The sequence below is a fragment of the Suricata suricatta genome, chromosome 14 (assembly GCF_006229205.1).
Source record: "Suricata suricatta isolate VVHF042 chromosome 14, meerkat_22Aug2017_6uvM2_HiC, whole genome shotgun sequence".
NCBI classification, from domain to species: domain Eukaryota; kingdom Metazoa; phylum Chordata; class Mammalia; order Carnivora; family Herpestidae; genus Suricata; species Suricata suricatta.
Window position 1 is genome coordinate 74,592,823 of NC_043713.1, and position 26,418 is coordinate 74,619,240.

Sequence of the window (26,418 nt, forward strand, 5' to 3'; positions counted from 1 at the left end):
AGACTCACAAACCATGAGCTAAAGTCGGACACTTAGCCAACTGAGCCACCCAGGCCCCCCTACCGCTTTCAAAGTGAGTTTGCATGGTGTTTCCTGAGGTTCTTTACTAATATTGTGAAGTAGGCAGGGGCGAACATTATACTCATGTTGTAGGGAAGGGCACAGGAATAGCGAACATTCTAGGTGCCTGCTCTTTCAGCCACCTTCATTTATCTAAATATTAGCTCTTGTCAGGGTGCCTGGTTGGCTCAGTCAGTATTACATCCAACTCTTGATCTCTGCTCAGGTCATCATCTCACAGTTAGTGGGTTTGAGCCCCACATTGAGCTCTGTGCTGATAACTCAGAGCCTGCTTGTGATTCTCTCTTTCCTTATTTCTGCCCCTTCCCCACTTGTGTGCACGCATGTGCCCCCCCAAAATAAATAAACTTAAAAATAAATATTACCTTTTTTTGTTGGGTAGATGAATGTGGGGAGCTTTGGGTTTAGAATAGTTTTGAGTGAAAAGAATAGACCTCAGGGCACCTGGGTGGCTCAGTTGGTTGAGCGTCCGACTTCAGGTCAGGTCATGATCTCACGGTTCGTGGGTTCGAGCCCTGAGTCAGGTTCTGTGCAGACCGCTAGCTCAGAGCCTGGAGCCTGCTTCAGATTCTGTGTCTCTTTCTCTCTCTGCTTCTCCCCTATTCACACTCTGTCTCTCAAAAATAAATACATGTAAAAAAAATTAAAAAATTATTTAAAAAAAAGACCTCTTGCTGTTCCCTTAGTGGTGAATGCACATTCTTGTTTGTAGAAAAACCCTATCTGTTGAATCACCTACTTCCTATTTTCTGGCTGAGTTTAAAAGAGACTGAGAGATCCAGAGAGAAATGACTGGTATTGATTTAAAACATGGAGTGAGGTGAGTCCATTTCCTTCCGGTGACATCTTATTGAGCAGCTCCCTCCCCTTCCCGTCAACTGGTGTCCAGCCAAATGTCATGGCCCCCCTAATCCCCAGATAACCGCTTTAATTAAAATTTACAAAACCCATCCAACAGCATGTGGTTCTGACTTCTCTTCACTCAGAGAACCAACTAAAAAAAAAAAATCCCATGAGAGAAGAGACTGGCAAAAACCGCTTCTAATACACGTTGGGGCTGGTAGCCAGACCAGAGCGTCATGTGCTGGTCGTTACCTTAGGTGCTGTCACGAAGTGCTCCCACCTCTGTTCCATGGACTTGTCCTTATTGATTTTTTTTATTGTGCTCTTGCTTCCACCCGGGTCCCTGAGTGAGAAACAGCTTAATGAGTTTTCCGTTCCCAGAGCCTCGGCTTTACTACAAGTTCTTTTAGGAAATGCAATAAATGGATGATGGATGGTGGCTGTTCTCTGTTATGGTTTCTCCCCCCTCCACTCCCCCGACGTTTGCATGAAGAAGTGAGAGGGACAGTCCTCCATAGCTGGGTCTTGCCAGTGAAAATTGAGGTTAGGAGAGACCACAGCTTATGAGGTGGGGGTGAGGGAGGTGAATATATTTGTATGCATTCTGCATCTATTTGCGATTTGGACTTGGGGCATCTCCTAAACTCCGGGGCAGCTCTGCAGTTACTCCTGGGGAGGCGAACTGAAACGCATGTTCATTTCTGAATTTGCCTGCTGTGGTGTCCAAGAATCCTACCATGAGGGGCACCTGTGAGTGACACGGAGAGAGTGTTACTGAGGGGGGTGGGGAGCGATTGTGGGGGTAGGCTGCACAATGAAAACCACTGGTTGGAGTGTATCGAGCAAAACTCTATACAATGCTACATGCACGATGCATTCTCACTGAATCATCTCAGTAAAACCTTGTGACTCAGTCACTGTCCTCCTGTTTTACAGATGAGAAAACAAATGGGGGCGGGGGTGCTCAGGTCACTCACCCGGATACAGATTTGCAGTGAAACTAATGACCCTCCTTGAATGGGTCCCTGTGGGGCCCTGTACCAATTTTCCACTGTCATTTTCTATTTGTTTTCTTAAAGCACCACCCTCCCCCTGTTACCTAAACTTCAGGTACCCTAAACCCTGGCTCCTCCCCTCAGGGGTTGGGAACTTTCTGGGGATGAGACTTCACCTCCAGCAGGTTTGGTTGGTGAGGTGCCCGTAAGCCGTCATCTGAAACCCATAGGACCAGATGTGTTGCCACGTTGGGGTTTGGGGAAGGATGCATGCTTCCTGTGCCATATGTTAATGTAATCCTTCCAGAAGCAGGGACGGGGACAGCAGCCTCCCGTAACCAGACACGTTTCTATTTCTGCGGTGATATACAGGACTATTTACGCTAGGTGGGATACAGACCTGGAAATAATTTAAAGTCAGATTTTGCCACCAAGTCAGTTTGGCTCATGTCAAACTTGCTGCTGAATGAGTTATGGGAAAATTGTTTACAGAGCCTTTTGGATTTTGGACTTGGGGTCACAGGCAGCGGGTCTCTGTTGGTATGCAAGCAGGGAGTCTCAGTGTGTGTGCTTTCGATTTCTTCTACCTGCCAATCAGTGATCAATCGATCAGTTGGTTAAGCCTCCGACTTTGGCGCAGGTCATGATCTCATGGTTCGTGAGTTCTAGCTTCACGTCGGGCTCTGTGCAGACAGCTCAGAGCCTGGAGCCTGCTTAGAATTCTGTGTCTGCTCCTCTCTCGGCCCCTCCCTGGCTCCCACTCTTTCTCAAAAATAGATGAACATTAAAAAAAATTGATCGGTTGATTTATTGATCTCTCTTTTCGTCCGTCCGTCCATCCATCAATCCATCCATCCCTTTCATTATCTCCTTCTTCTCTGCAGAAAGGATTTTGGATGGCTGGCATCCTTTAAATCATTTGACTGGCTGTCACCTTGTATAGAGCAGAAACTTGAGGAGTGGAGGTGGCCAGACCAGGTTCATGAGGGGAAGCGCTGCCAGGGGTCTGGACTCATCAGGGGCTGCTCATGAGGACAGGGGGAGATGCTCAGATACAGGAGGTAAAAGGTGATCAAGCTCCAACTTGCATAAGACAGGCGTCTCATGGCATGAGGGCTCTGGGTAGTGGAATCAAAAGCTTTTACCAGCCCAGATGTGGAGCATGGGGGGTGACGGTGGCAGGGGGAGGTGTGTGCTCTTCCATGGCAGGACTTTGTTGAGTATCTACCAGCCCACAGCCTCAACCAAGAACCGTACGTAGGTGCCAAGGTGGAAGTCAGGCTGGGGAGGGCAGGGAGGGGTGAGAATGTGCCTTCAAGCTTTTTGTAAGACTTTATGTTTGATTACACAATAAAAAGCCCTCTGAATAATTAACAGTGAAGCTCATTTAACGTTGGTTCTGCCTGCTTCTCCCCTGAGTAATCAAATTAGGGAATATTTAAAATCCAGCCAGAGGAAGGAGCAGCAATACTTCAGTCCTATAAACAATATTTAAACTAGCGGCGCTTTTGAAGTCTGATTTAAGGCTCACCAACTGGAAGCTTTAGCAGTTTCTGCTTTGGAGCATTTCTTTCAAGACCACAGGGCTTTTCGGCTCATTCCTTTTGCTAACTCAGTTCCTGCTGTGCCTCTAGCCTTCTTCTTGAAGTTCAAAAGCAACCCCCTTCCCTTTTAAAATTAAATCTGGTCCCAGCCAAGCTTTCAAAATCTTAAATATTCAAGCCCGATCAGGAAGATGGGGAGGCTTTCTGTTAACCGACTTCCTAGATGACCCGAAATCTACTGCGACTTCAGGCAGCAGGTAAATGCAGCAATGGCTCCCAGAGATCTTAAACAGCCCTGCCCCCTTCTTCATGCAAAGCCACGGATAAAAGAAAGGGCCCTGGTTACACAGAATCAGTCTCTCTGATGTTTCATTCTCAGTAGCAAATAAACCAAAAAAAGGAAGATCAAACAGGAGCACAGGGGGCTGGCTGCACACCTTGTCTGAGATGGGCACAGCGAGTTGACAGTCTTTCCCATGGCTTGGTCAGATGGTCATTAGCGCTGTTTACCAAATAGTCCCAGGTTCTTAACGGCTGCTTGAGGACAGGGGTAGCACTGTGACTTGCTTTGTTTAAAAGGGCATGAGTGAAAGTGACATGTGGCATTTAGGGTGGATGCTTGAAAGGCCAGCTCTCAAGGCAGATTCCCTCTGCTGCTGAGCTAATGGTGGGTCCTTGAGCGACTAAGGAGCACAGCCCCATGTTGACGGCATGTAGGGTGAGCAGGAAATGCACTTGTGTTGGTTAAGCCATTGAGATTTTAGGGTTGTTCATTCCAGCAGCTTAATTTAGTTTGCCTAATTGATGTCCCTGATGTACTGTGTGCGTGACCTCAGGCAAGTGTCTCTGAGCAACAGGACCAGGAAAGCAGTGCATGCTGGTGGTTAGCAGTGGGTTTAAGAGTCAGGTGGTCTGGATGTTCGAGTCCTGCCCCTGCCCTGCTGCTTCCGAGGTGTGTGTGTAAGTTACTTAGTCTCTCTGAGCCTCAGTGTCCACGTCTGTAAAACGGAGGGAATGATATTAGCTATATGACAGGATTGCTGTGAAGAGGAAATCTGGGGCTTGTCAGGGGCTTGGTGGGGTGTCTTTTACGAGTGAACTGAACACAATTAAACGATTAGCTGTGGACAGAGGTCTTAGCGTGGCTTGGAGGAGGGGCTGATGGTGGGGAATGAGGCACTAGGGCAGATCTGTAGGGGGAGAAGTAGCTACGATTGTCAGACCATGATTCCCCTCTGCTAAAGCTTCCGGGGGATCCGATTCGATAGCAATCAAGGGACAAAAGCGTCGAGCCCCATGGCATCTCACTTAATTGTACCCACCAAGCACCTTTTGCTCCTAGCGAGTCACTTGAAATGTCTCTCCGCAGTAGCAATCAGAGTGGTTTTCTCAAATACTTCACTCTCTCCTTGCGAACCCTCATGTGCGGTAAAACACCTGCTTCTCTGAGTGGAAAGTCCGTTGGCTGGTTTAGAATGCATTCACGTGTCCGTGACCGAGTTTGGAGATGGGAGGTAAACGCTGATTGTGCATCAGGGAGGGGACAGAGATCAGAGCTCCTAGGGTCTCCCAGGCAGGTTCAGGTCACTGCCCTAGTGACAGGTGCTCCTGTCATCCTGCCTAGGTCCCCTACTCCTGCAGAGATGGCCTCTTGAGTAAGGCAGGGGAGGCATTTTGCAATTAAATCAGTGCAGAGAGGAGAGCAGGTGGAATCCGAGATTTCCCTCAAATGTCACCTCCTGGGTGAGTCTTTCCCAGATGACCCAATTTAAAAGTCACCCCCAACCTGCCACTGACACACCGCCCCGTCACTTTCTTTGTGACATTTGATGCTGTCTCACAGCGTCTTGATTGTTGCATGTTTATTATTATCTGCTCCCCCACTTTCGCTAGAACAGAAGCTCCAGAGAACAGAGACATTGTCTGTTTCCTTCACCACTGCATCCCCAGGAGTGCCTGACAAAAGCAGGTTTGAGGAAAATGAGCGTTTCCAGGATAGGTTCGGGGGCGCACGTCACAAGGGAAAAACAACTTAAATATACTAACCGCTATTTTTGCATGTTGTTCAGGGTGACTCTGCATTTTCCCCCAAGACTGAAGATCTGGCAAAGACTTAAAGTTCTTACAGGACTTGGTTAAATATGTTGATAAACTCCACAGGCATTAAAAGTGGTTCCAATATGGGGAGCTGGCAAGTTAAATACCAAAGCCAGAAGGATAGAATGGCCTTTTTTTGTTGTTTTCTTGTCATCTGGTAAGCTGCAGTCCCTTTTGTATCCTGGGGGGCCCCTGGCAAATATTATGTTGTGACGAGTTCTTCTTTTTGCTTTTGGACACCAGACTGTGCCCTACATTAATTGAAGACTTTGGGGCTTTAGCCAGGAACAGAGAAAACCATCAAGTGCTGGGCCACTAGGCCACCGGAATGCAAATTCTGCTCAGCTTTTACTAGTTGTGCAATATTGAGCAAGTTACTTAAATCTTCTGTGCCTCGGTTTCCTCATCTGCCAGTTAAAATGCGGCTCAAATGAAGGAAAGTACTCAGAGCAGTGCTTGACCTCGGGAGCACCAAGATGTCAGCTATTTTCATTATAACACGGTTGTCAGATTTAGGAGCTGTGCCATATTTGAAACATCTAAGTGTGGTTGCCTTTTAGCAAGCCATGATTTTTTTTTTAAAGGAATAGCAGGTTCTTCATGCCTGGGCAGTCCAGCCCTTGAGTGTGTGGAGTTTTTTAAATGTTTGTTTATTTTTGAGAGAGAGAGAGAGGGAGAGAGAGAGAGAGAGAGAGAGAGAGAGAGAACACGAGTGGGGGAGGGGCAGAGAGAGAGAGACACACACAGAATCCAAAGCAGCCTCCAGGCTCCCAGTGTCAGCACAGAGCCCGATTCGGGGCTCAAACTCACAAACTATGAGATCCTCACCTGAGCTGAAGTCGGATGCTTAACCAGCTGAGCCACCCAGGTGCCCTGAGTGTCTGGACTTTCCTCATGAAAGTCAGGATTATACCCACCTGGACTCCCCAGTTAAGAGTGGGTGCTGATATCTCTCTGGGACAGCCCTAGGCAATAAGACAAATAATTGTACTGCTCGGGTGGGTCCAGGGGACAACTCCTCACACCTTCATCCCGTGGTGTGTGCTGTGCCCTGTCTGGAAGGTAAATTGGGAACTCTTTACTCCCCTGCTTGGCCAGGAGTCTGCCCAGTTCTTTCCCATGGGAACTAGGGAAGATGGCGGCAGGGGGTGGGGTTGAATGGTGTATGGTAGCACTAAGGTTTGTAATGGTTGCTTGCATCTCATCTTGTCTGCTTCTCTGTAAAGGCCCATTCATTTCTAGCCAGTCCTTGGAGAGTTAATCTCTAGAAAAAAATAATACCAACACAGGGTTCTAACCCTTATCTAATTCCAAAATTCAGAAGTTGTTGAAAACCAGAAAATTTTGGGGGAACCTGAGTGTCTCAGTTGGTTAAGCATCCAACTCTTGGTTTCGGCTCAGGTCATGATCTCAGTCTGTGGGTTTGAGCCCCTCACTGGGCTCTACACTGATACAAAAGAACCTGCTTCGACTCTCTCTCCCCCTCTCTCTCGGTCCCTCCCTCACTTGCTCTCTCTCTCTCGTTCTCTCTCTCAAAGTAAATAAACTTAAAAACAATTTTTTAAAAAACCAGAAAAATTTTAGTAACTTATTTTGGCAGCAAAACATGACCTGAATTGATGGGGAGGCTACCAGTGACCTCTGTTTATCTTATTGTGCATAGTGTAAATAGTCATTGATTTTTTTTTTTTCCCAGCAGAAATATAGTGTTGGATGATAGTCGGCTGCCTTGTCCTCTCTGGGTGTGTGTGTGTGTGTGTGTGTGTGTGTGTGTGTGTGTGATGTTTTCTATGGTGTATGCCCCATATTTCCTTTCTAAAATGCCAAAAGAGAGAGAGAGAGAGAGAGAGAGAGAGAGAGAGAGAGAGAAAGAGCAATTCTGAAACACAGCAAGTCCCTAGGGATTTCTATAAAGACTTGGGTACCTTTATATGTAAAAAAAAAAAAGTCTTATTTTGCCAAAATAGAGGCTTGCATCTCTGAGAGAAGGGTAATTAGCACATTTGTTATTGAAAGCTCAGTTTCTGCTCTCTCATGGACCCAATCATCTTGTCAATTGAGGTAAAGTCTCCTGCTGGCCTGGGATTCATGAAGATGCCAGGAAAGGACCATGTGTTTGAATTGCCACACGGTGAAATTGGGAGAGCCTTCCCAACCCGGCTCAGTAAAGGAGAGACTGAGATGCAACTCCTACATCCCCAGATCTGCCATCCGTCCCCTCACCCAGCCATCCGCCAGTTCCAGCCAAATATGGCTCCCTGCAATTAACAAACATCATCTTCTGCTTGCAGCAGCCTAGCTGCCAATTCGTAAAATGTTGCTGCCCGGAGAAAGCCCATGTTGAGGTATTGAAACATTCCACTTTCCTGCTATAAAATCCTTAAGAGGGCGGGATTTGATCGACAGCCATCGTCATGCCTAAGAGAAAAGAAACCTCTGGGATCTGCAGGTCCCCCATGATGGATGTTTCCTTCTGGAAAATGCAAGGTGGGTGTCAGGGAGCAGGGTTTGTGTTTCAAGATTCCTGAATAGCAGGAGATGCTGGCTGCTTGATGATGGAAGCTCAGGACACATGACAACTAGAGGTTTGGTATTTCTCTCTTGGGGTCATTCCCTGGATTGCTTGTTTTTGCAAACCAGATTTTGGTTGGCTTTGCTTAGCATTTTTTCTGTTTGCATGCATGTTTGTTCATTCTTCCAGTGACATGGATATCATCTGTTGGTAAAACTCTGCTCAGAAGTTTCTTTCCTTGCCTAGAGTCTCAGTGGTATTGATAATCATAGAGCCAACTGCTCTTTGAAATGGGGATTTTAATCTTAAATAGATATCATTTAGCTGTGTTCTTGGTCACTGGGTTAAATGCTCTGTTCTTTATCTTGCTCAATGCTCACGATGATTCTTCTGAGGCGGGAACCCATATGATGGGTTCAGAAGTAACAGAGGCACGGCGCTGTTACGTGACCAAGGTCATGTAGCTACTCAGTGGGAGAGCCAGGACTCATCCACTTCCTTGCTCTTACTCAGTCTTAATTCATCTGAGCTTTAAAAATTGCATTTGAAGATTTGGGGAAATTTGAATTATGGTATCAAGGTGAAACATCATAAATACAGATTAGGCATTAAAGAGAAAACAACCTTCTCCTTTCTTGCTAACTAAAACAATTTTCTGGCACTTTCTAGGAAACCGAATGCTCTGCCCAGCTCCCACCCTCAGTGTCATATATTAAAAAAAAAAATCAATCCCCAAAAAACAGTGTGCTGGAGTTGGCTCATGCTGGCTCACAAGAACCGAATGTGTTCTGAAGTGAACGTGTTCCCAGCCCCAGGTTCAATGGCATCACGTCGGTAAGCCTGAAATCAGCCTTGGCTGGACTATGTCCACCACGGATATTGGCATGGCTTTTCCTTCTTGGAGAACTGTTCTGTTTATTGCACACTTACCAGCATACCACTGACCTCCAACTAAAATCACCACCGGGAGCAAATGGTTCACTAGAAAAAACAAGACCCAGCAAATACTGACTTCCCGTGGGAATCTTTCTGGATGTATTTTCCTGTCAGGCTGATCTGGTTCATGTTCTGCTCTGATAGAGCTGAGTATCCGAGGGTCCCTAATGGGATTCTGGCCTGACAAGTCACAGGTAAAGCCGCCACTACTCCCGATGCGACCACTCTGGGTTTTTGTTTTGTTTTGTTTTTGTGTTGTTGTTTTTTTTTTTTAACCACAGGTAACCCTTTTTGGTCACATTCTAGGCACATTTCTAAAACCAAGCAAAGGAAATAAAGATGTGCCTTTTTATCTTCTCAAGCCAAAGCCTACATTATGTTCTTGCCTCGGTTTGGGAGAATGGATGCCCAAATGTTGGAGGGAAAACTGTAGCTGCTTGTAGCTTGCTCGACGACTCGAAATGCTATTAGGAGTCCACTGGCTGAGGGGCTTTTTTCTTAGAGTCTAAGCAATCAACTGTGAAAAAAATTAGATGTTGCTTTGACCCAGAAATTCCATTTCTCAGAATCTAGCCAACAGAAATATTTTCAACTGGGTACAAAATGTATGTACAAGGATGTTCTGGGCAGTACTATTTGAAATGGCAAAAACTTGGGAACAACTTTAGTGTCCCCAAATAGATAAATGGTTATCTAAATTATGGTCCACTCATATCATAGGCCATAGGTAGCCATTTCTTTATTGAAGGACAGTATTCTGTTTCCAGGATGGTGGAAACTGTCAAAAGAATGTAGAAACTTTGTACGTCCCATTATGGAAAGATGTCCATAAGACACTTTCAAGGGGGAAAATATAAAAATGTACAGGACACTATTCAGCGTATGATCCCAATTATGTTTTTTTAAAAAAAATGTAGGTCTATATATATTAGTACGGGGAAGGCATTAGAAAGTTCTAGAAGGAGGAAGGACATACCTCACATCTTTAAAATGGGATTTCTCTAGGAAAAATAATGTGTGGGAAATGGCTTAAGACTGTGGTTTTCAAACAGCTTCTGTGAACCACAGAGATATTTTGGAAACAACCGGGGGTAACTTGTGGGGGATGGGAGAGACCCATCCCCTCCAGGTCTCCCAACCTCCTACTTCATGTAGAAACTCCATTTTGACCAATTTGTTTTACACTATTGGGGTTTCCATTTTTTAATAAAAGGAATTTCTGCTGCTTAAAAACAAATAAAAGTTATAACCCAGAGCATTAAGGGTTATTACAGATTTCAATTCATCCCAACCCAAAACATGCAATCAGTTGGAGTTACCAGTCTACCGATAGATGCACGATTTGTATTTCTGGTTGCATTTGATGTTAGTTTATTGGGGCTCTGGTGCATGAGATGAATTAGGGCAGGGGGTAGGGAAGGGTTTTGGGAGGTGCGTGGTGAACACCCTCAGGAGGACGGAGTTAATTAAGATTTAGGAAGAGAATGGAGTGTCAGTTCTGAATTTAGCTTGTGGGGGCAGGGCTGCAAGAAAGAGGCCATATTCGTGTATTGGGGGGGGGAACTATTTTATTTCACTCAGCATGGGATTTTCACAAAGCGAATTCAATTCCTGAACTCAGGGTCCTTCTCCCTTTTCCTCATTCTTGGAGATGGCATGCCTGTCTTTAAAGAGCCGATGCTTTACATGCCTGCCTGTTCCTTGTTCCACCTTGTGTGTGCAATGCATTTCCTGCAGCAGTGGCCTCAAGGCATGAGCCCTTCCCTCTGCGGGGGACACATACCATCGGCTCCCACAAACCTCATGGCCTGTGCCCTGGCTCCAAGCTCACCCATGTCTGGACCCCACAGAGCACATTAGGGAACTCCAAAAGCAAGCCACCCACCAAAAATAGCAAGAGGAGGGGAGGATCAAATAGGAAGCCCTCCCCTACGGCACGATCTGCTACTGGTTTTGGCAGGTTGAGGGGCTGAGACCTACTTTGGATTCCAGCAGGTGATCACGGGCTTCATAGTGTAGTGGGTGTGGTCGATAGTCAGGGCCTCCAGGAGCCAGTGGAGGGCACAGAGCTGGCGGAAGAGGGACTCCCTGCAAAGACAGAAGCGGGGTGCACAGTGGGATCCTGTTGGAACTACCTCCTTCCCCATAATAGCCACGGAGGCAGTTGTGATGGCTTCCAGTTAGAGAGGCACGTTAAGTTTTTTCCCACACCTCATCTCATCGAGTCTCTGCAATGGGCCCGTGTTACAGATGAGGAATCTGAGGCTCAGAGAAATGAAGGAACTTGTACCAGGTTGCTGGGCTAGCTGGTGGCAGAGCCGTAATTGGATGCACGACACCCTTATGCTGGTTAATGGGGGGTGTTCATGTAGGGGCTGGGAAACAATGGAGGCATCCCGCAGCTAGAGGTCTTGACTCAGGAAAACGGGTAGGTTGAAGGACATTCATATCCTACAGGTATCTGCCCGTTTACCTGATAAAATTATAATAAATACACCAAGAGTGTCAAAGCAGGCTGGGCACACAAGGAAACTGGATTTATGTGATCTTCCTCCTCTCCCCAGACTAATAGTTGGGCCTATTGTTTTAAATTTATGAGTCCTTTGCCTGAAAATGTAGCTGGATGTTGAGGAAAACCACAGTGAACATGCTATTAGAAAATGTAACTAAAACACTATATAAAAGTATATCTAACCTATAGTTCCTGATTTTGAGTGGCATCTTGTATCACAGTGAGCCAGCCATTGACTGGAGGACTTTACACACATTATTTCAATCTTCCAACAACCTGTGGGGCTATGAATCAGTGTCCCCATTTTAGAGAAGAGGAAACTGAGGCTTGGAGAGGTACAATCACTTTGCTGTGGGTCACACAGTTTTAGTGACAGAGATGGGATCTGAGCATCTCACTCAGTGCTCTCAACAACCCTATACTGTTATTGTGTCTTCTCTGCAGGTGAGGGACTCAGCTGAAGGAAGGTGCTCAAGGGCATGCTCCTAGGGGATTCATAAAGTTCTAAAGCCAGCTGTCTGTTTAACCCCAGAGGCTGTGCTTTCACAGGGCACTAGCTCTGTCCAAAGTGCTGACAAAGCCCAAGGGGCGGTCACCCTGGGAGTGAGGTCAGGAGGGAGTTAACCTGCTGCTGCATTTGTTCCTGGAAACAAGGTGGAGTCCTGGCCAGCCCCGCACCCCCCACCGCGTGATCTCTCCTCTTACACTAATGGGTGAGATGTCTCCATTATGAACCTGTGTAATTGTGCTTCTCTGAAGTTGATCTTGATCAATAATCCCCAGGGTTCTGGGGCAAGACAGGATCCACCGTCTTGTTTCCAGGAAGGCACCACTGCAGAAGGTAGGGCCCACGTACAGAGCTGACCCATGTCTATCCTGGTGAGTCCCCTTGAGAGGCATCTGTGTCTCAGCTTGAAGGGGAACACCCCTCACTTGCTTCAGGGTGGCCGTGCCCACCAGGTCTTAGAAGAACCATGGTCAGCAGCCATCTCTTTCTTCCTCTCTGGAGCCCTTTCTCCCCCTTATTTATGAACACCTGCTCTTCCCTCATTTCTGACTGAAGGGTCCTGCAAACCCATAGGCCTTCCAGTTCTTGTCTGTCTTCCGCCCTTAGCACCATCCTGGTCCCTACAGGTGCCTTTCAGCAGCTCTGAGCATTTCGCCAAGAGCAGCAGCTGACGTGCCATGTGCCCGGCACCTCACATCACTCTGACCATAACCCAGAATGTTGTGGGGAGCCCGGGGAGATGCCTCCTCTCCTGTTCACCATAGAGCGCCCCTGCCAGCCCGGGCTTTGGGTTGTGTGGGGTGGAGACTGGGAGGAAGGGATGAGCAAAGGCAGTTGATTGGTGAGGTGGGGTCTGCCTGGTCACTGCGTGTGGGGCCTGCGAGCATCAGATTCATTTTGGCAAGCGACAAGAACAGGCGCAAAGTTGACCCTGTCCCTCCCTTGCTTAAAACCTGCAAATTCCCTACACTCTCTGTGTTGGGTTGAATTGTGTCTCCCTCAAAATTCCTATGTTGAAGTCCTAACCTACCTAGGACCTCAGAATGAGACTGTATTTGGAGATAAGGTTTTTGAAGTGGTGATTATGTTAGATGGGGCCCTAAATTAGGGATGGCCCTAATCCAGTCTGACTGGTGTTCCTATAAGAGGAGATTTGGATGCACAGAGAGACACCAGCGACATACATGCATGAAGGAAAAACCATGTGAGGACGCAGGGAGGGGGAGGCCTCAGAAGACACCAACCCTCTGCCGACACCTTGATCTTGGACTTTCTGCCTCTGGAACGTGAGAAATTCCTATTGCTGAAGCTGCCCAGTCTGTGGCATTTTGTCCTGGTGGCCCTGGTAAACCAATGCGCTGTCACCTGTGAGACTCCTGTCCACTTTGCAGGCCTTGAGTCTTCCCTCTTCTGTCTTCTACAGCCTGGTGGAATTCTGCTCCATTGCTCAGGCTCACCCCACTCTCACTTGGCCCTGCCTGAGTTAAAATCCTAGCTTTGCCACCTACCAGCTATGTGCTCTCAGTTAAATTACTTAACTTCCCTGGGCCTCACTTTCCTCATCTGTAAAATGGCAGGAATTGTTAGCGTGAGGGTGAGGAGAGGTGGTGGGGACTGTTCTCTGCTCTGATATATCTTCCTCTACCTCCTCCTCCTCTGTCACTTCCATCAGGAAGCCTTCCTTGATTTCTCTAGGTCTGGGTCCTCTCTCCAAGCATCCTAAAGCATCCCGTCTCTAAAGCATGTCTCTTTGCCGCTACATTCCCAGTCCTTGTTCTATTGCATCTACCTGTTTACTTTCTCTTTAGCCCACGAGCCTACAAGCCACAGAATCTTGTCTGTTGTGGGTTCCTGCTGGGCACAGAGGAGGCTCAGCATATTTCTGGCTCCTGAATGGAAGGTGGTGCTAATGAATTGGTTCAAATCTAACATTCCAGAGTTGCTGCTAACTTGGGCAAAATTCTCGTATGCAGAATCTCTGAGATAACGAAGAGTAGTAACAACAACAACAACAACAACATAATAGTAAACACTTCCCACAGAGCACTTACACTGTGCCTGCAGACTCCATGTTAAGTGTTCTACATCCACTGACTACGGTCATCCTTGTAACAACCCTGTGAGGAAGGTACTGTATCATTTTGCAGATAAGGAAACTGAGGCCATATAACGTCCAAATTCAAAAAAGCCAGCAAATGGCAGAGTTTGAATCTTAGCCCAGTCTGGCTTCTGGACCTGTGGTTTATCTATGATATTGGTGCTGTCTCTTGTTACGAGGAAGAGCCCTCCATTTTTAGCAGGATAAGGGTTTCATCCAATGGGTCTGGACCTTATTCTCTGTTTATAAAAAGTGCCTCTCAAAAACCCGCACAAGGTGTTTATATAGAGCAGCTTTATTAGTCATTGCCGAAACTTGGAAATAACCAAGATGCCCTTTGGCTGGTGGGCGGATAAATAATCTGTGGTTCATACATCCGGACAGTAGAATATTCAGGGCTGAAAAGAAACGAGCTGTCAAGCCTCCATTTGAAGACGTGGAGGGACCTCAAATGCATCTCGCTAAGTGAAAGAAGCCTGTCCGAAAAGGCTACATATAGTCTGCGATTCCAACCATATGACATTCTTGGAAAGGCACAACTGTGGAGACAGTATAAAGGTCAGCAGTTGCTAAGGGTCATGCGGGGCGGGGGGTGCATAGGTGGAGCACAGAGGATTGTTAGCTCAGTGAGAATATCCTGTACAACCCTACCATGGTGTATGCATGTCATTCATTACACATCTGTTCAAACCAACAATGTGCAACACCGAGGGAACCCCACTGTAAACTGTGGACTTTGGCTGATGATGATGTGTCCATCTAGGTTCGTGGGCTGTAATATCTGTACCCCTCTGGTGGGGGATGTTGATTAATGGGGGAGGGGTTGTAATGGGGATCTCTACTTTCTACTCACTTTTGCTCTGAACCTAAGACTGCTCTAATATATATATATATGTGCATATATGTGTGTGTGTGTGTGTGTGTGTGTGTGTGTGTGTGTATAAAATGATAAGTCTTGATGAAACAAGAAAAGTGCCTCAAACCTGATGATTGTTCATCTAACGTGCCATAAAATCAACTGGAAAGAAGAAAAAGAAAGGAAAAGCATCCCCAGAAACATGCTTGATAGAAATCAGCACTTTCTCGTGATGATTGCATCAGGTCATAGCGCAGTATCTTGGATTTTATCGAATTAAAAAAGAGACCATTTATTTTCATAAATGCAGGACATAATAAATGAAAACGCTGGATGGGGGAGTACAAAGCCTGCTTCTAAGATGCCTGCGTTCAGAACTCCAGGTGAGCACACCTGGAGAGCCTGCTCTCTCGAATACATGTGGGCGAAAACATGCCCAAGAGGAAACAACTTTTTGTGCTTTTCCTAAGAGAAATCAGAAAATGCCTACAAAGCCTTTTCAAGCACCCCATGCTGACGGCCAAGGACAGACCTGGACAGGTGGCAGGCGCTGCCCTTGCTTATGGAAGGCTGGGAAGGGGCAGCCCATCATCCCAGAGAGGAAACAGGAAAGGAGGAGCTGTTTCTCATTCCTAGAGACCATTCCCCCCACATTTTTATACATAAAGATGAAGCCTCCCTTGACATGATTGAATTGATTCCCATACAGTCAGTTCAGAATATTCAGCTGGCTTTGGGATCAGTGACTGTGGCTGGAAGGGACTGACCAGGCTCTGATCCACATCGACCGATGTGACAACTGAGGAGTAGAGAACTGATCACACGCACCGTGTCCTGATGGCTTTGGTACACTGATTGCAAAAATGTCCCTTTCTGCATCCACACACTTTGCAGTGTGGCTTTGCATCTTCCCCATCAAGAGTTGAAATCTTTCCCCACAGTCCTTGTATCTGGGCTGGCTTGATGCTGTGGCCGATAGAAAGTGGTGGGAGTGTCATTGTGTCCATTCTGAGCCTAAGCCTCAAGAGACTTTGGTGGTCAGGCTCCTGTTCTTGGAACCCTTCCTGACTGCCGGGACGAGCCTGCTGCATGATGAGAGACACATGGCCCAGTTGCTCTTGTCGCCTTAGCAACTAGTCAACCATAGACCTGCGAGTGAGGCCACCCTAGATGGCCACCCTCCTGCTCACCCTTCATCTGGGCACCCACAGTCACAAACCTAGCCAGGATCAGCCAAGCCAACCTGGACCAGCAGAACCACCCAGCTGACCTGTAGACTTGGGAGCAATGAAAAATGGCCACTCTTTTAAGCCACTCTGTTTTGAGGTATTCAATAGTACAGCAGTAAATTACTAATACAGTCATCAAATGCAGCCAGATCCTTTTAGCAGCCAAGGAGAAGAAAAAAGCAGCATTAGCAAACTGGCCAGTGGGGCTACTGTCTCTTTGCAAATAAAACTTTATTGGAACACAGCCACAGCTTTGCACGAAAGCTATAGTAGCAAAATTAAGTAGTTGTGAGAGAGACCATCTGGTCTGAAAAGTCTAAAATTTTACTGTCTGTCCCTTTAGGAAAAAGTCTGCTGACTCCTAGTATAGGGTATAATAGAAACCGACAACGATCACTGTGATCATCATCGTCATTATCAGCCTGGCCTGTCGAACGAACGTGGTATAAAGATCTGATTTAGGAGTGAGAAAGTCAGAATTCCTGTTCTAAGAATTTTGGCAGGTTCTGCCCCTCTCTGGGCTTCAGTTTCTTTATCTGCCATTGAAGGAGGATGAGTAAGAAACTCCCCAGTTATTTCCAAGGTTGATTTAAGCCTCAATTTGTTCAGAGCAAATGAATCGAGGGTGGGGCTCAGAAGTATCCATTTTCTTTTAAGAAAAAACATTTTTTTAAAGTTTTTAAACTTATTTTGAGAGAGAGAAAGCAGAGAGAGAAGAAGAGAGAGAGAATCCCCAAGCAGCCTCTACACCATCAGTGTAGAGCCCCATGCAGGGCTTGAGTTCAAAAACTCTGAGATCATGACTTGAGCTGAAATCAAGAGTCAGATGCGTAACCAGCTGAGCCACCCAGAAATATGTATTTTCCAGGCATCACTGCCACCTCCATCCTCAGAGGATATACATGCAAACAAAATCTAAAGAGCCACTGTTCTACACCATTTGGTTTCAGAAGGTTTGTCCATGGAAGAGATGGGCAGAAGGGACATTGTTTCCAAGGGACACAATGAGAAATTGTAAAGCCTATCCCTGCAAGGACATGTTTTAAGAACACAAGTTTAGGCTTCTGCTCAGAATGTGCCTGAACAAGTAAGTCTATCAAGAATCCAATCATAATATCAATCAAAGGGAAGTTGGAGGAAAGTGGGGAGTGGGGTCATCAAAAGCTGGAATATTAGAGAGAGATATTGATGATGGTGGTCATGGTGGTGGTGATGGTGGCATCTTCCACCCATGAACTAAGTGCTCTTATTAATGATTTCATTTTTTTCCTGCCATCTCACTGTATGATTTCTCTGTTGAATTGTTTTACTCTTCAAGTACATGAGACTTGGCTCTCCAAATGTATCATGAGCTCCTCAAAGGCAAGGCTCTAAAATACACTATCTGTGTAGTGCGTGGTAATGAGCATTTGGGCTGTGAAGTCAGACTGACGTGGCTTCTAAGTCCAGCCCCGCGACATGCTGAGCACTGTGACCTTGGGCAGAGGAGCACACCTCTCTGCTGCTTTCTCATCTGCAAAGAGGGGGATAGTAATACGCCCGCACAAGAGGGCTGCTCAGAGAACTGAGTGAGATCTGCCTGCAGATCGGTCAGTAATGCCATGATCACTATGCACACTGCAAGGACTTAATAAATATTGGACAGATAAGCAGATGGAGAAGTCTACAATCCATTGCACCATTTTCACTGCCCTAAAGTAGAGCAGGGTGAAGAAGAGAGGCATGATTTTGCCCCCAGGGGACATTTGTCAACACCTGGAGACATTTTTGGTTGTCACAACTCCAGGGTGGGGTGCTACTGGCATCTAGTGGGTTGAGGCCAGGGATGCTGGCAAATGCCTTGCGATATGCAGGACAGTCCTTCACTACAAAGAACTATTCATCCCCAAAGGTCAATAGGGCCGAGGTTGAGAAACCCTGCCCTGAAGTCAGAAGTGTCTGTCTTCATGCCTGGAATCTTCTGGTTGAAAAGTACTAACTAGCAAAGGAGAAAAACATGGGTGTGTAATTCTTTGGAATTGACACAAGGAGAACAAGATGCCAAGGTTTTAAAAAGCCACAGTGTTCTTCGGAGGGTTGATTAGCCCCTGTTACACCATGCAATGAGGAGTTCATGCCTCAGGTCAGGAGACAGCAGGTGCTTCTCTGGGAAATAGCTCCTTGAGTTTTGGGGAAAACATGTCCCCTGAGCCCAGGCTGAGATGTTGTTGCATACGCTCAGTGAGGGCTGCAGACAGATTTTATCAAGCTTTGCAAACTATTTGACATTAGAGCGTCTGGCTCAGTACGGAATGGGATGACTCAGTCCCAGAAGATTTGCCACTTAGCTCTAAAGCACCATGTCTGCTTTCTGTTATTTTTGTGTGTCAGATAGCGTCTCTGGCTCCAGGCTCTATGTCCCTTTCAGGAGGGCAAAGGAAGAGCTCAGCAGCTCCCTATGCATTGTTGGCTCCTTGAGCCATTTGACCTTGGCTTTAACTGATAAGCTAGCAAGGCAGGTGAGCCTACTTACACGTGAGCCACGGGCAGCGAGGGCGAGATGATGCAGCTGTGCACGGGGACGAATGGGCTAAGTACGACTCTGGCGCCCATCTTCCTGATCTTGGCTTCATTGTGCGCTCTGAAAGAGAAGCGGAGAGAAGCAGAGTGAGCAGTGAGCAGCCGTTTTAAATGCCTCCTTCTCTTGCCAGCGGGTATTTGGCAGATATGATTGGGCACCTAGTATGGCCCAGGCAATAAGTCCACCTCAAGAGATGAGGCTTCTGGAAGCAGCCCGTGAACGGATCATGTGAAAACGCCTGCTCTCGTGAGCACATATTCTAGAGGAGCAAAGAGAATAAACAAGATAAATAGAGAAACGGTGTGGTGTATTACTATAGCTTAGGGGTGGGGCATGTTTTCTTAAATTAGGGCCAGACAAATATTTATGACTTTGTCAGATGCGTAGTCTGTGTCACAACTACTTAGTAGAATGAAAGCAGTCATTGACATATGTAAACAATATGTAAATGGCAGTGTTCCAATAAAACTTTATAAGACCTGCCTCAGGACCAGATGTGGCCCATGGGCCGGAGTTTGCTAACCCTCCCTCCCCTGCTATACTAAATAGTGAGACATGCTGTGAGGAATAAAAAACAGAGAAGGGGGTTCAAAAGGGCGGGAGGGCTGGGAGTTACAATTTTAAGTAGGGTGATGAGGGAGGGCATTCCTGAGAAGGTGACATTTGATATCTGCAGAGCATAAGGGGATGAGCCATTCGGGGATGTCTCGGGCAGCACATTCTGTACAGAAGAAACAACAGGTGCCAATGTCCTGAGGTGGGCTGTGTTTCCGAGACAGCAGGGAGGGGAGAGGAGGTGGAAGAAGAACAGGGGCCTTGCAGCTAGTCTTGCAGGGGACTTGGGCCCTTTCTGTAAATGAGAAGGAGAGCAAAGGATTTTGAGCTGAGAGAAGACACACCTGACTTGCATTCAGGAAGGATCCTTCTGGTTGCTATTTTGAGAATGGTCTGGGGGTGGGGCAGGGGAGGTGGAGGGCAAAGACAGAGGCAAGGAGACCGATTAGGGGTATTGCACTAATTTCAGCCTGAGAGAGGAAGGTGGCTTCAGCCTGGCCATGGGGTCCTGGCCATGGGGTTGATGAGAAGTGGAAATGAAGGCATGAAACACAGGTAAGGAACTGCCTGGAGTCAGTGTTTCCTGTTTCCGGTCCTTTCCTTAAAGAGGCTTCATCCAACTCTACAGACTGCCATGAAATGTGGGGGACTTCAAGCTTTAGAAGGAGGCACAAGTGTGCCCTGAGAGATGAGCCACAACCAGGCATACGTCTGCGGCCACCAGGCTGGCTGCTATGGGAAACCAGAACCTCATGTTCTGCCCCATAGAGAATATGGAAGCTTCCCTCCAAGCCAGACACCATCTGGGGACAGGGGAGGAGGGGGCTTGCTTAGAGAAGGGGGAAATAGCCCAGACAGGCAGTTCATCTTTGAAACCACTGGACATTTACTTATACAAAATGAAACATTAAGTTACATTTAATACCATGTTAGATTTTTCCCTCCACCATCATGGAGCAAATCATTTCATTTATATAAAATACCGTATTTTCTTTCTTTCTAACAAGTCTGAGTCACAGGTTTTTAAATTTTTTATTTTTCTTGCCAGTGACCAAATCTAGCCAGTAGACACATTTTGATGAGCCTGCTGTGTGTGTGTGTGTGTTTCTGAATCAGCTGTATTTTAAAATTGGGAGATTTCACATAAAAATGGAAAGATTTTGGCTCTAAAAACCGGAAGGCTGTTGCCACTCTGGGTCCCTGTTCTGACTGGTAAGAGTCAGGTGGGACCCAAGATCAAGGTCGCTGCCTGCTTTACACTCAGTGCGGGCTTCTCGGTGGGTTGGCCTGAGACTCACACATCCCTTAGCTTCTCGCTCCTCATCCACCTTATTGCTTCCCACTACGTGCAAGTTCCTTTAGGACCTTTCAGTTTCTGAGCCTCAGTCTAAGTACCTCCATTGACTGACTCATCGATGGGTTCCCTAGTTCATTCATGTCTACCGTATTTATTGAACATCGCTTTGCTGGAGTCTTGTGGACACAGCAATGAATGAGACAGACCCTCTGAAGCTTAGAGTCTAGGGGCAGAAACGGACTTGACCCAACACGCAGTTGTGATAAGGCTGAGTAGAGAAAGAGTATTATCGTTTTTTGACAGCACGAAATAGGGAGTTGGGCTGAAACAGAGCCAGGGAATTCTTGTGGGGGAAAGTTGTGGCAATTTAGACCCACACACCCCAAGTTCTCTGACTCTCTTCCAAGGCAGAGATGGCGTATGTATCCTTCCGCTGAATCTCGGTTTTGTGAGCGGTTGAGCTAATAGAATGTGTCAAAAGGAAATTGGTGTGGTGCCCATTTCTGGGCTCGGGCTCCAGGCACCGGCAGCTTCCCCTCAGGACGCTCACTGCTAGCACCCAGCCGTGGCCATGCTATGAGGCAGCTGACAGCCTCTGAAGAAATTCATAGGGAGGAGCCGTGGCCGCTGGGTCTCCACCCCGGCCAAGCTCACAACTGACAGCCAGCTCCAAGTTGCCGCCATGTTGGAAACGGACCCTTGGAGCTGCACCAGTTAGAGGTGCTAGAGACAGTCCTTCCCCTACCGTTGCCCAGCTCAAACAGCAGATTTTGTGAGCTACATAAACGTTTGTTGTCTTAAGTTATTTCCTTTTTTAAATTTAAAAAAAAAAAGTCTTTACTTATTTTGAGAGAGGGGGAGTGGGAGAGAGAGACTGTGCAAGCAGGGAAGCCCAGAGAGAGAGAGAGAGAGAGAGAGAGAGAGGGAGGGAGAGAGAATCCTGAGCGTCAGGATAAGTCCAGTTTGGGGCTCAAACTTACAAACCATGAGATCATGACTTGAACCCAAATCGAGAGTCAGAGGCTTAACCCACTGCGCCACCAGGCACTCCTGTGGTCTTCAGTTGTTAAGTTTTGGAATGGTTGTTAACAGCACTAGTTACTGGAACAAAAGTCAGCAGTGAGCTACCCTCTCAAGGTTGAAAGGGAATTAAGTAGGTGAATGGGATGGGGAAAGCCCTTCCCTGGGGGGCATATCGTGAGTGGGCAGGTAGAGGAGTAGAGTGGCTGGGGCCGAGGGAGAAAGACAGGATTAACACATCCACAGTCCTGTAGCCCCCTGCTCAGACCTTGGTCTTTATCCTGTGAGAAATGGCTGCCATCAAGGGTTTTAAGCTGAGAGCAATTCATGTCTTGAAAAGATCCCTCTGGTTTAGTGTGTGTGATCGGGTGGGGGGATGAGGCGGGAGGGGGCAGAGGAGCAGAACGGGGACACACGTTAGGAATTTACCTTACTCCTGAGAATTCAAGGACAATCCTGGGGTCACAGAGTTAATTTAAAAAATAGGACCGGCATCCAGATCCCTTGATTTCCACTTCCATGAGCTCTTGATTCAGCCCCAGAGCTGAGGAAACCACAAATACACTGGCTTGCCCAGTTTTACTGGCTCGGTTATGTCCCCCAGTGGTTTAGATTACATAGAAATTAACCCAACTGTCACAGTCCTTGATCTCTGGGTTTCTGTCGCCTCTCAACCACAATAACCAGACAAATTCTACCCCTTGTTTTTCTTCACCTTTTCAGCTGAATTTGCAACTGAAAAACGAGGTCACTGAGCACAGTGGGAAAGACTGCTAGCAGGCAGAAATCTTTTGCGGACGTGCTTGATTTCCTTTTTCTCTTTGTCAGACTTAAAACTTCCGTCTAACAGAACTGATCCTAGGGTCTTGGATCCAGGGGGAGGGGGAAGTAATCTCCCCTGCTTTTATAATGCACGAGATCAAATACCTTGTTAAAAAAGCATTTTAAACGAACACTTGTCTTTTTGATACTCCTGTGATTGGAATTATATTTATAGCACCTGGCTCTTAGATGAGAGAGGCTTTCTAGCCTCTGGAAATTAAGATTTTTTAGCCATAAATCTGAGGATCTTAGGTAATTGAGGCCCAGAGAGATCAAAGTCACCTTATTGCATAATAATAGCTAACAGTTACTCAGTGAGTCTCCTTTGCCAGGCTCTGTTCAAGGAAACAGCGTTTCATTCAATCCTGCTGTAAGAGACCTGGGAGTTGGATGCCATTCATACGGGTGAAGGAGGCTCAGAGAGGTACAGCGACTTGCCCAAAGTTAAGTAGTCCTATGAGGGACTGTGCTCTTCACCGCTGCCCTGGTCTGGTGTGGAGAATCGCCCAGTGTGGTTTTATAACCCCCGCTTCCCCACCTGCATTTGATGGCTACACCGCCATCATGGCCTTCAGTTTTATTTTAATCACCAGGCTTGTGCAGCTCATAGGATCCACCAGATAAGACACAAGGAGACCAATGTCTATGGGAAGGATGATCTCGTGCATATTTAAACTTATTAAACTTTAAATAAACCACGTCTTGCACACTGAAACATGGATGGGAGAAGAGAGTATTGTGTTCTATGGCCATGGATTAAAACCCCATCCAAACAAGGGAAACATGGCAACAGAACTATTTAAATAGCTGCAGGAGAATCTTTAACAGACGCCTCTCCCCCTTCCCCAGTGCCTGTTTCTGTGCCCATTAATCTGAGTGCAGCTCGTGCAAAAAAGAAAAGCCATGAGTTCATTCTTTCTCTTTATGTCGGGAAAGCCTGGTGCCTTTGGGAGTAGCAGACTGTAAACACCATCAGGCTCAGCGAAGGCAGACTTTGCTCTAAGCCCTTGGAACGCTCATGGAAAGAGTAAGAACCCCCTTACTCTTTGAGTAGCCTTCTCTCTATCATGTGCCTCTGTCCCTTACTTCATTGGTGGCCCAGTGGGTGGCTGGATGCAGGTGGCTCAGGTCATGACTTGCCTGCTTTTTTTTTTTTTCACTCTGAAAATGTTTCTGACTTTTGTCAAAAGGTGACACCATCAACACCCTCCTTTTTCAGCCGTGTCCTTCCTAATCAGAAATGCTGGCCACAGGTAGCTGGTCCTGACGTGTCTAACCACGTCTCTTCCTACTCAGCATTAAAAATCCTGCTCACAAGTCATACTTCATGGAATTCTATACAGTCTCTCTTTTCACCCCCTAACCTGGAAGGGATTCACCCCCTAACTTGGAAGGGATGGGCATTGTGAAACAATAGAAGCAATATCTACTGGTCTCTGCCCCTGACTTCTGGGACAGAGCTCCTAAAATCTTCGCCACTTCCTAAGTGGTAACAGCAGTAGGAAGATCTTTTGTTCTAATATTTGGTCTTAGACTCTGGTTCTTGACACCGAACTCCTAAATCCTTTGGAATTTCTGGCGTGGTAGGAATGTCTTTTGTTCTAATGAGCCAACCCTTGGTGGGCTCCTGGATAGTATCAGGGTGGGAGCTGGTCACCAGAAAGACCAGGCCTTCATCTTTAGAAGCCTGGACCTTTCAGACCCTCTCCTTATCCTGCAGGAAAGGGGAGAGGAGCTGGAGATTAGGTTAATGATAGATCATGACTACATAGTGAGGCCGCCATAAAAATCCCCAAAGTATGACATTCAGAGAGCTTCTGCCTTGGTGGATACATCTGCATAACAGGAGGGTGGCACTCTTCAACTCCATGGGGCCAGAAGTTCCTGATCTGGGACACTTCCAGACCTCACCCTATTTACCTGTTCATCTGCATCCTTTATACAATTAACTGGTAAATGTAAGTCAGTGTTTCTCTGAGTTCTGTGAGCCACCCTAGAAAATGATCAAACCCGAGGAGGAGGGTCATGGGAACCCTGATTTATAGCCAGTCAGTCAGAAGGACAGGTGACAGTGTGGGGCTGTCTTGTGGGACTGAGCCCTTAACCTGTGGGATCTGATGCTACCTCCTGGCAGATGGCGTCAGAATTGAGTTGGATGATCGGATGCCCAGCTGGTGTCACCAAGAATTGCTTGGTGTGCGAGGAAACCCCACACATCTGGTGTCAGCAGCGTTGTGAGTGTGGTCATGGCATCTCAGTAAAGGGGAAACATGGCAACATGGCAGGAGTGGTTTTCCTTTATGGGCACACTGACGGGCACACTGGTGTGCATCCTCATGGTGCTTTGTTGTGCTCCTACCGAATGTGGTAGGGACCATCCCTTAATCCTTTTCATATTTCAGTGCCCCCAGAGGCCCTGCACATCATAGGTCTTCAATATACAATGGTTGGTTGTGCAGTGAGAAGGGGCCTGGATCAAAGTAGCCTCCTCATCACCAATCTTCCTTTCCAACTGGCCAAGATGAAGGTCCAAGACCATATTGCACTAAGGGACCATTGATATCTCACTGAAGATCTCATGGGGAAACAGAGAAATGGATTTATGTTTCATGCTAGGAGGCAGAACCTCATGAAAAACCCCATTAGATTTCTCTGTTCCTGGGGTGCCTGGGTGGCTCAGGTGGTTAAGTGTCCACCTTTGGCTCAAGTGAGTGATCTCACATGGGGTTGAACCCCTGCGTCGGGCTCTGTGCTGACAGCTCAGAGCGTGGAGCCTGCTTTGAATTCTGTGTCTCCAGCCTCTCTGCCCCTCCCTGTCCATGCTCTGTCTCTCTCTCTCTCTCTCCAAAAAATAAACATAAAAAAATTTATAGACATCTCTGTTTTCTCCTAGCAGTGGCTGCCTTTTCTCTTTTCTCTCCCCTAAAAGGTCCCTTTCTGCTCACACTCTTGGCGAGTCTTCTGGATGTCTCCATTTTGCCTCTTACATGAAGCACTTCTGCTCTTTCTCTGTATCTACATATTCCTTTAAATACTCCCTGCTCCCCTTAAAAAAGCTTCTCCTAGGGATGCCCACTTGTTAAAAGGCCTGGTGTGGGGATGGTAAAGCACAAGTATTTTCTCTCATCTTCAGATGGGTAAATGAGTTAACAAATGAATGCACAAATGGTAGACTAGCTTAGACTAGACTAGATCGATCCTTAGGGTAAATATAATCAAAAACATTGGACAAAACAGCCAAAAAAAAAAAAAAAAAGGGCAAAGCTGACACCAAGTGGGAATCTTCAAGCCAAAATGAAAGCCAGAGACATAAGCTAGCATGAGTGCTGTCTTGGTGTTTGTGACATTTGTCAATTTAGAAAAGGTTAACTTTCCTTCTAAAATAGCACACAGTGTGATTACTCTTGATTATAGTTCAGGCTTATGATCCCAGGGTCCTGGAGTGGAGCCCTGTGTGGGGCTTCGCTCCCAGAGCCTGCCTAAGATTCTCTCTTTCCCTCTATCAGATCAGATCATAGAGGGCAAGGGGGAGAGAAACCGTAGCCTAGGGTCTGCACAAATGAGGTGTTGAAGAGAAAGCCCTTCTTACAATAAGCTGGAATTCCCAAGGGCTGCACTTTCTGGGAGGAGTATCTAGAAATATAACAGCCCCTCATGGTCTTGCACTCAGGATTTGTATCTATCACCTGAAGCCTTGAGATTTAAGGAGATCCCTGACCATTAGCATTCTGGTAAGTGAAACAAGCCAGCCATGGAAAGGTCACACATTGTAGGATTTCACTGACAGGACCCTTGTTTTTGAGAAGCACGTTTTGGTACTTCTCTAAGTTCTTCTCTGAAGAACAGAATTTGGGAGATGGTGCAGAGGAAAAGGGGTATCTGCTGTGGCTTCCTTTTCCTTTTTAGTCTGCCACTCGGCAATCGGGGTCCCTGAAGCCCGAGCACAGTGGCTC

At 46.8% G+C, this 26,418-nt stretch overlaps 1 protein-coding gene across 1 annotated transcript in view; it reads right to left on the reverse strand.

Annotated features, from left to right (window-relative positions):
- Positions 1 to 26,418, reverse strand: part of CCDC60 (coiled-coil domain containing 60) — a 165,123-nt gene that overhangs the window by 25,865 nt on the left and 112,840 nt on the right. Inside the window, exons 4-6 of the mRNA XM_029922913.1 lie at positions 18,724 to 18,831; positions 10,989 to 11,096; positions 1,177 to 1,267 (exon numbers count right to left, since the gene is read on the reverse strand). Coding sequence (XP_029778773.1) covers positions 1,177 to 1,267; positions 10,989 to 11,096; positions 18,724 to 18,831 — 307 coding nt within the window. The remainder of the gene's footprint in view (positions 1 to 1,176; positions 1,268 to 10,988; positions 11,097 to 18,723; positions 18,832 to 26,418) is intronic.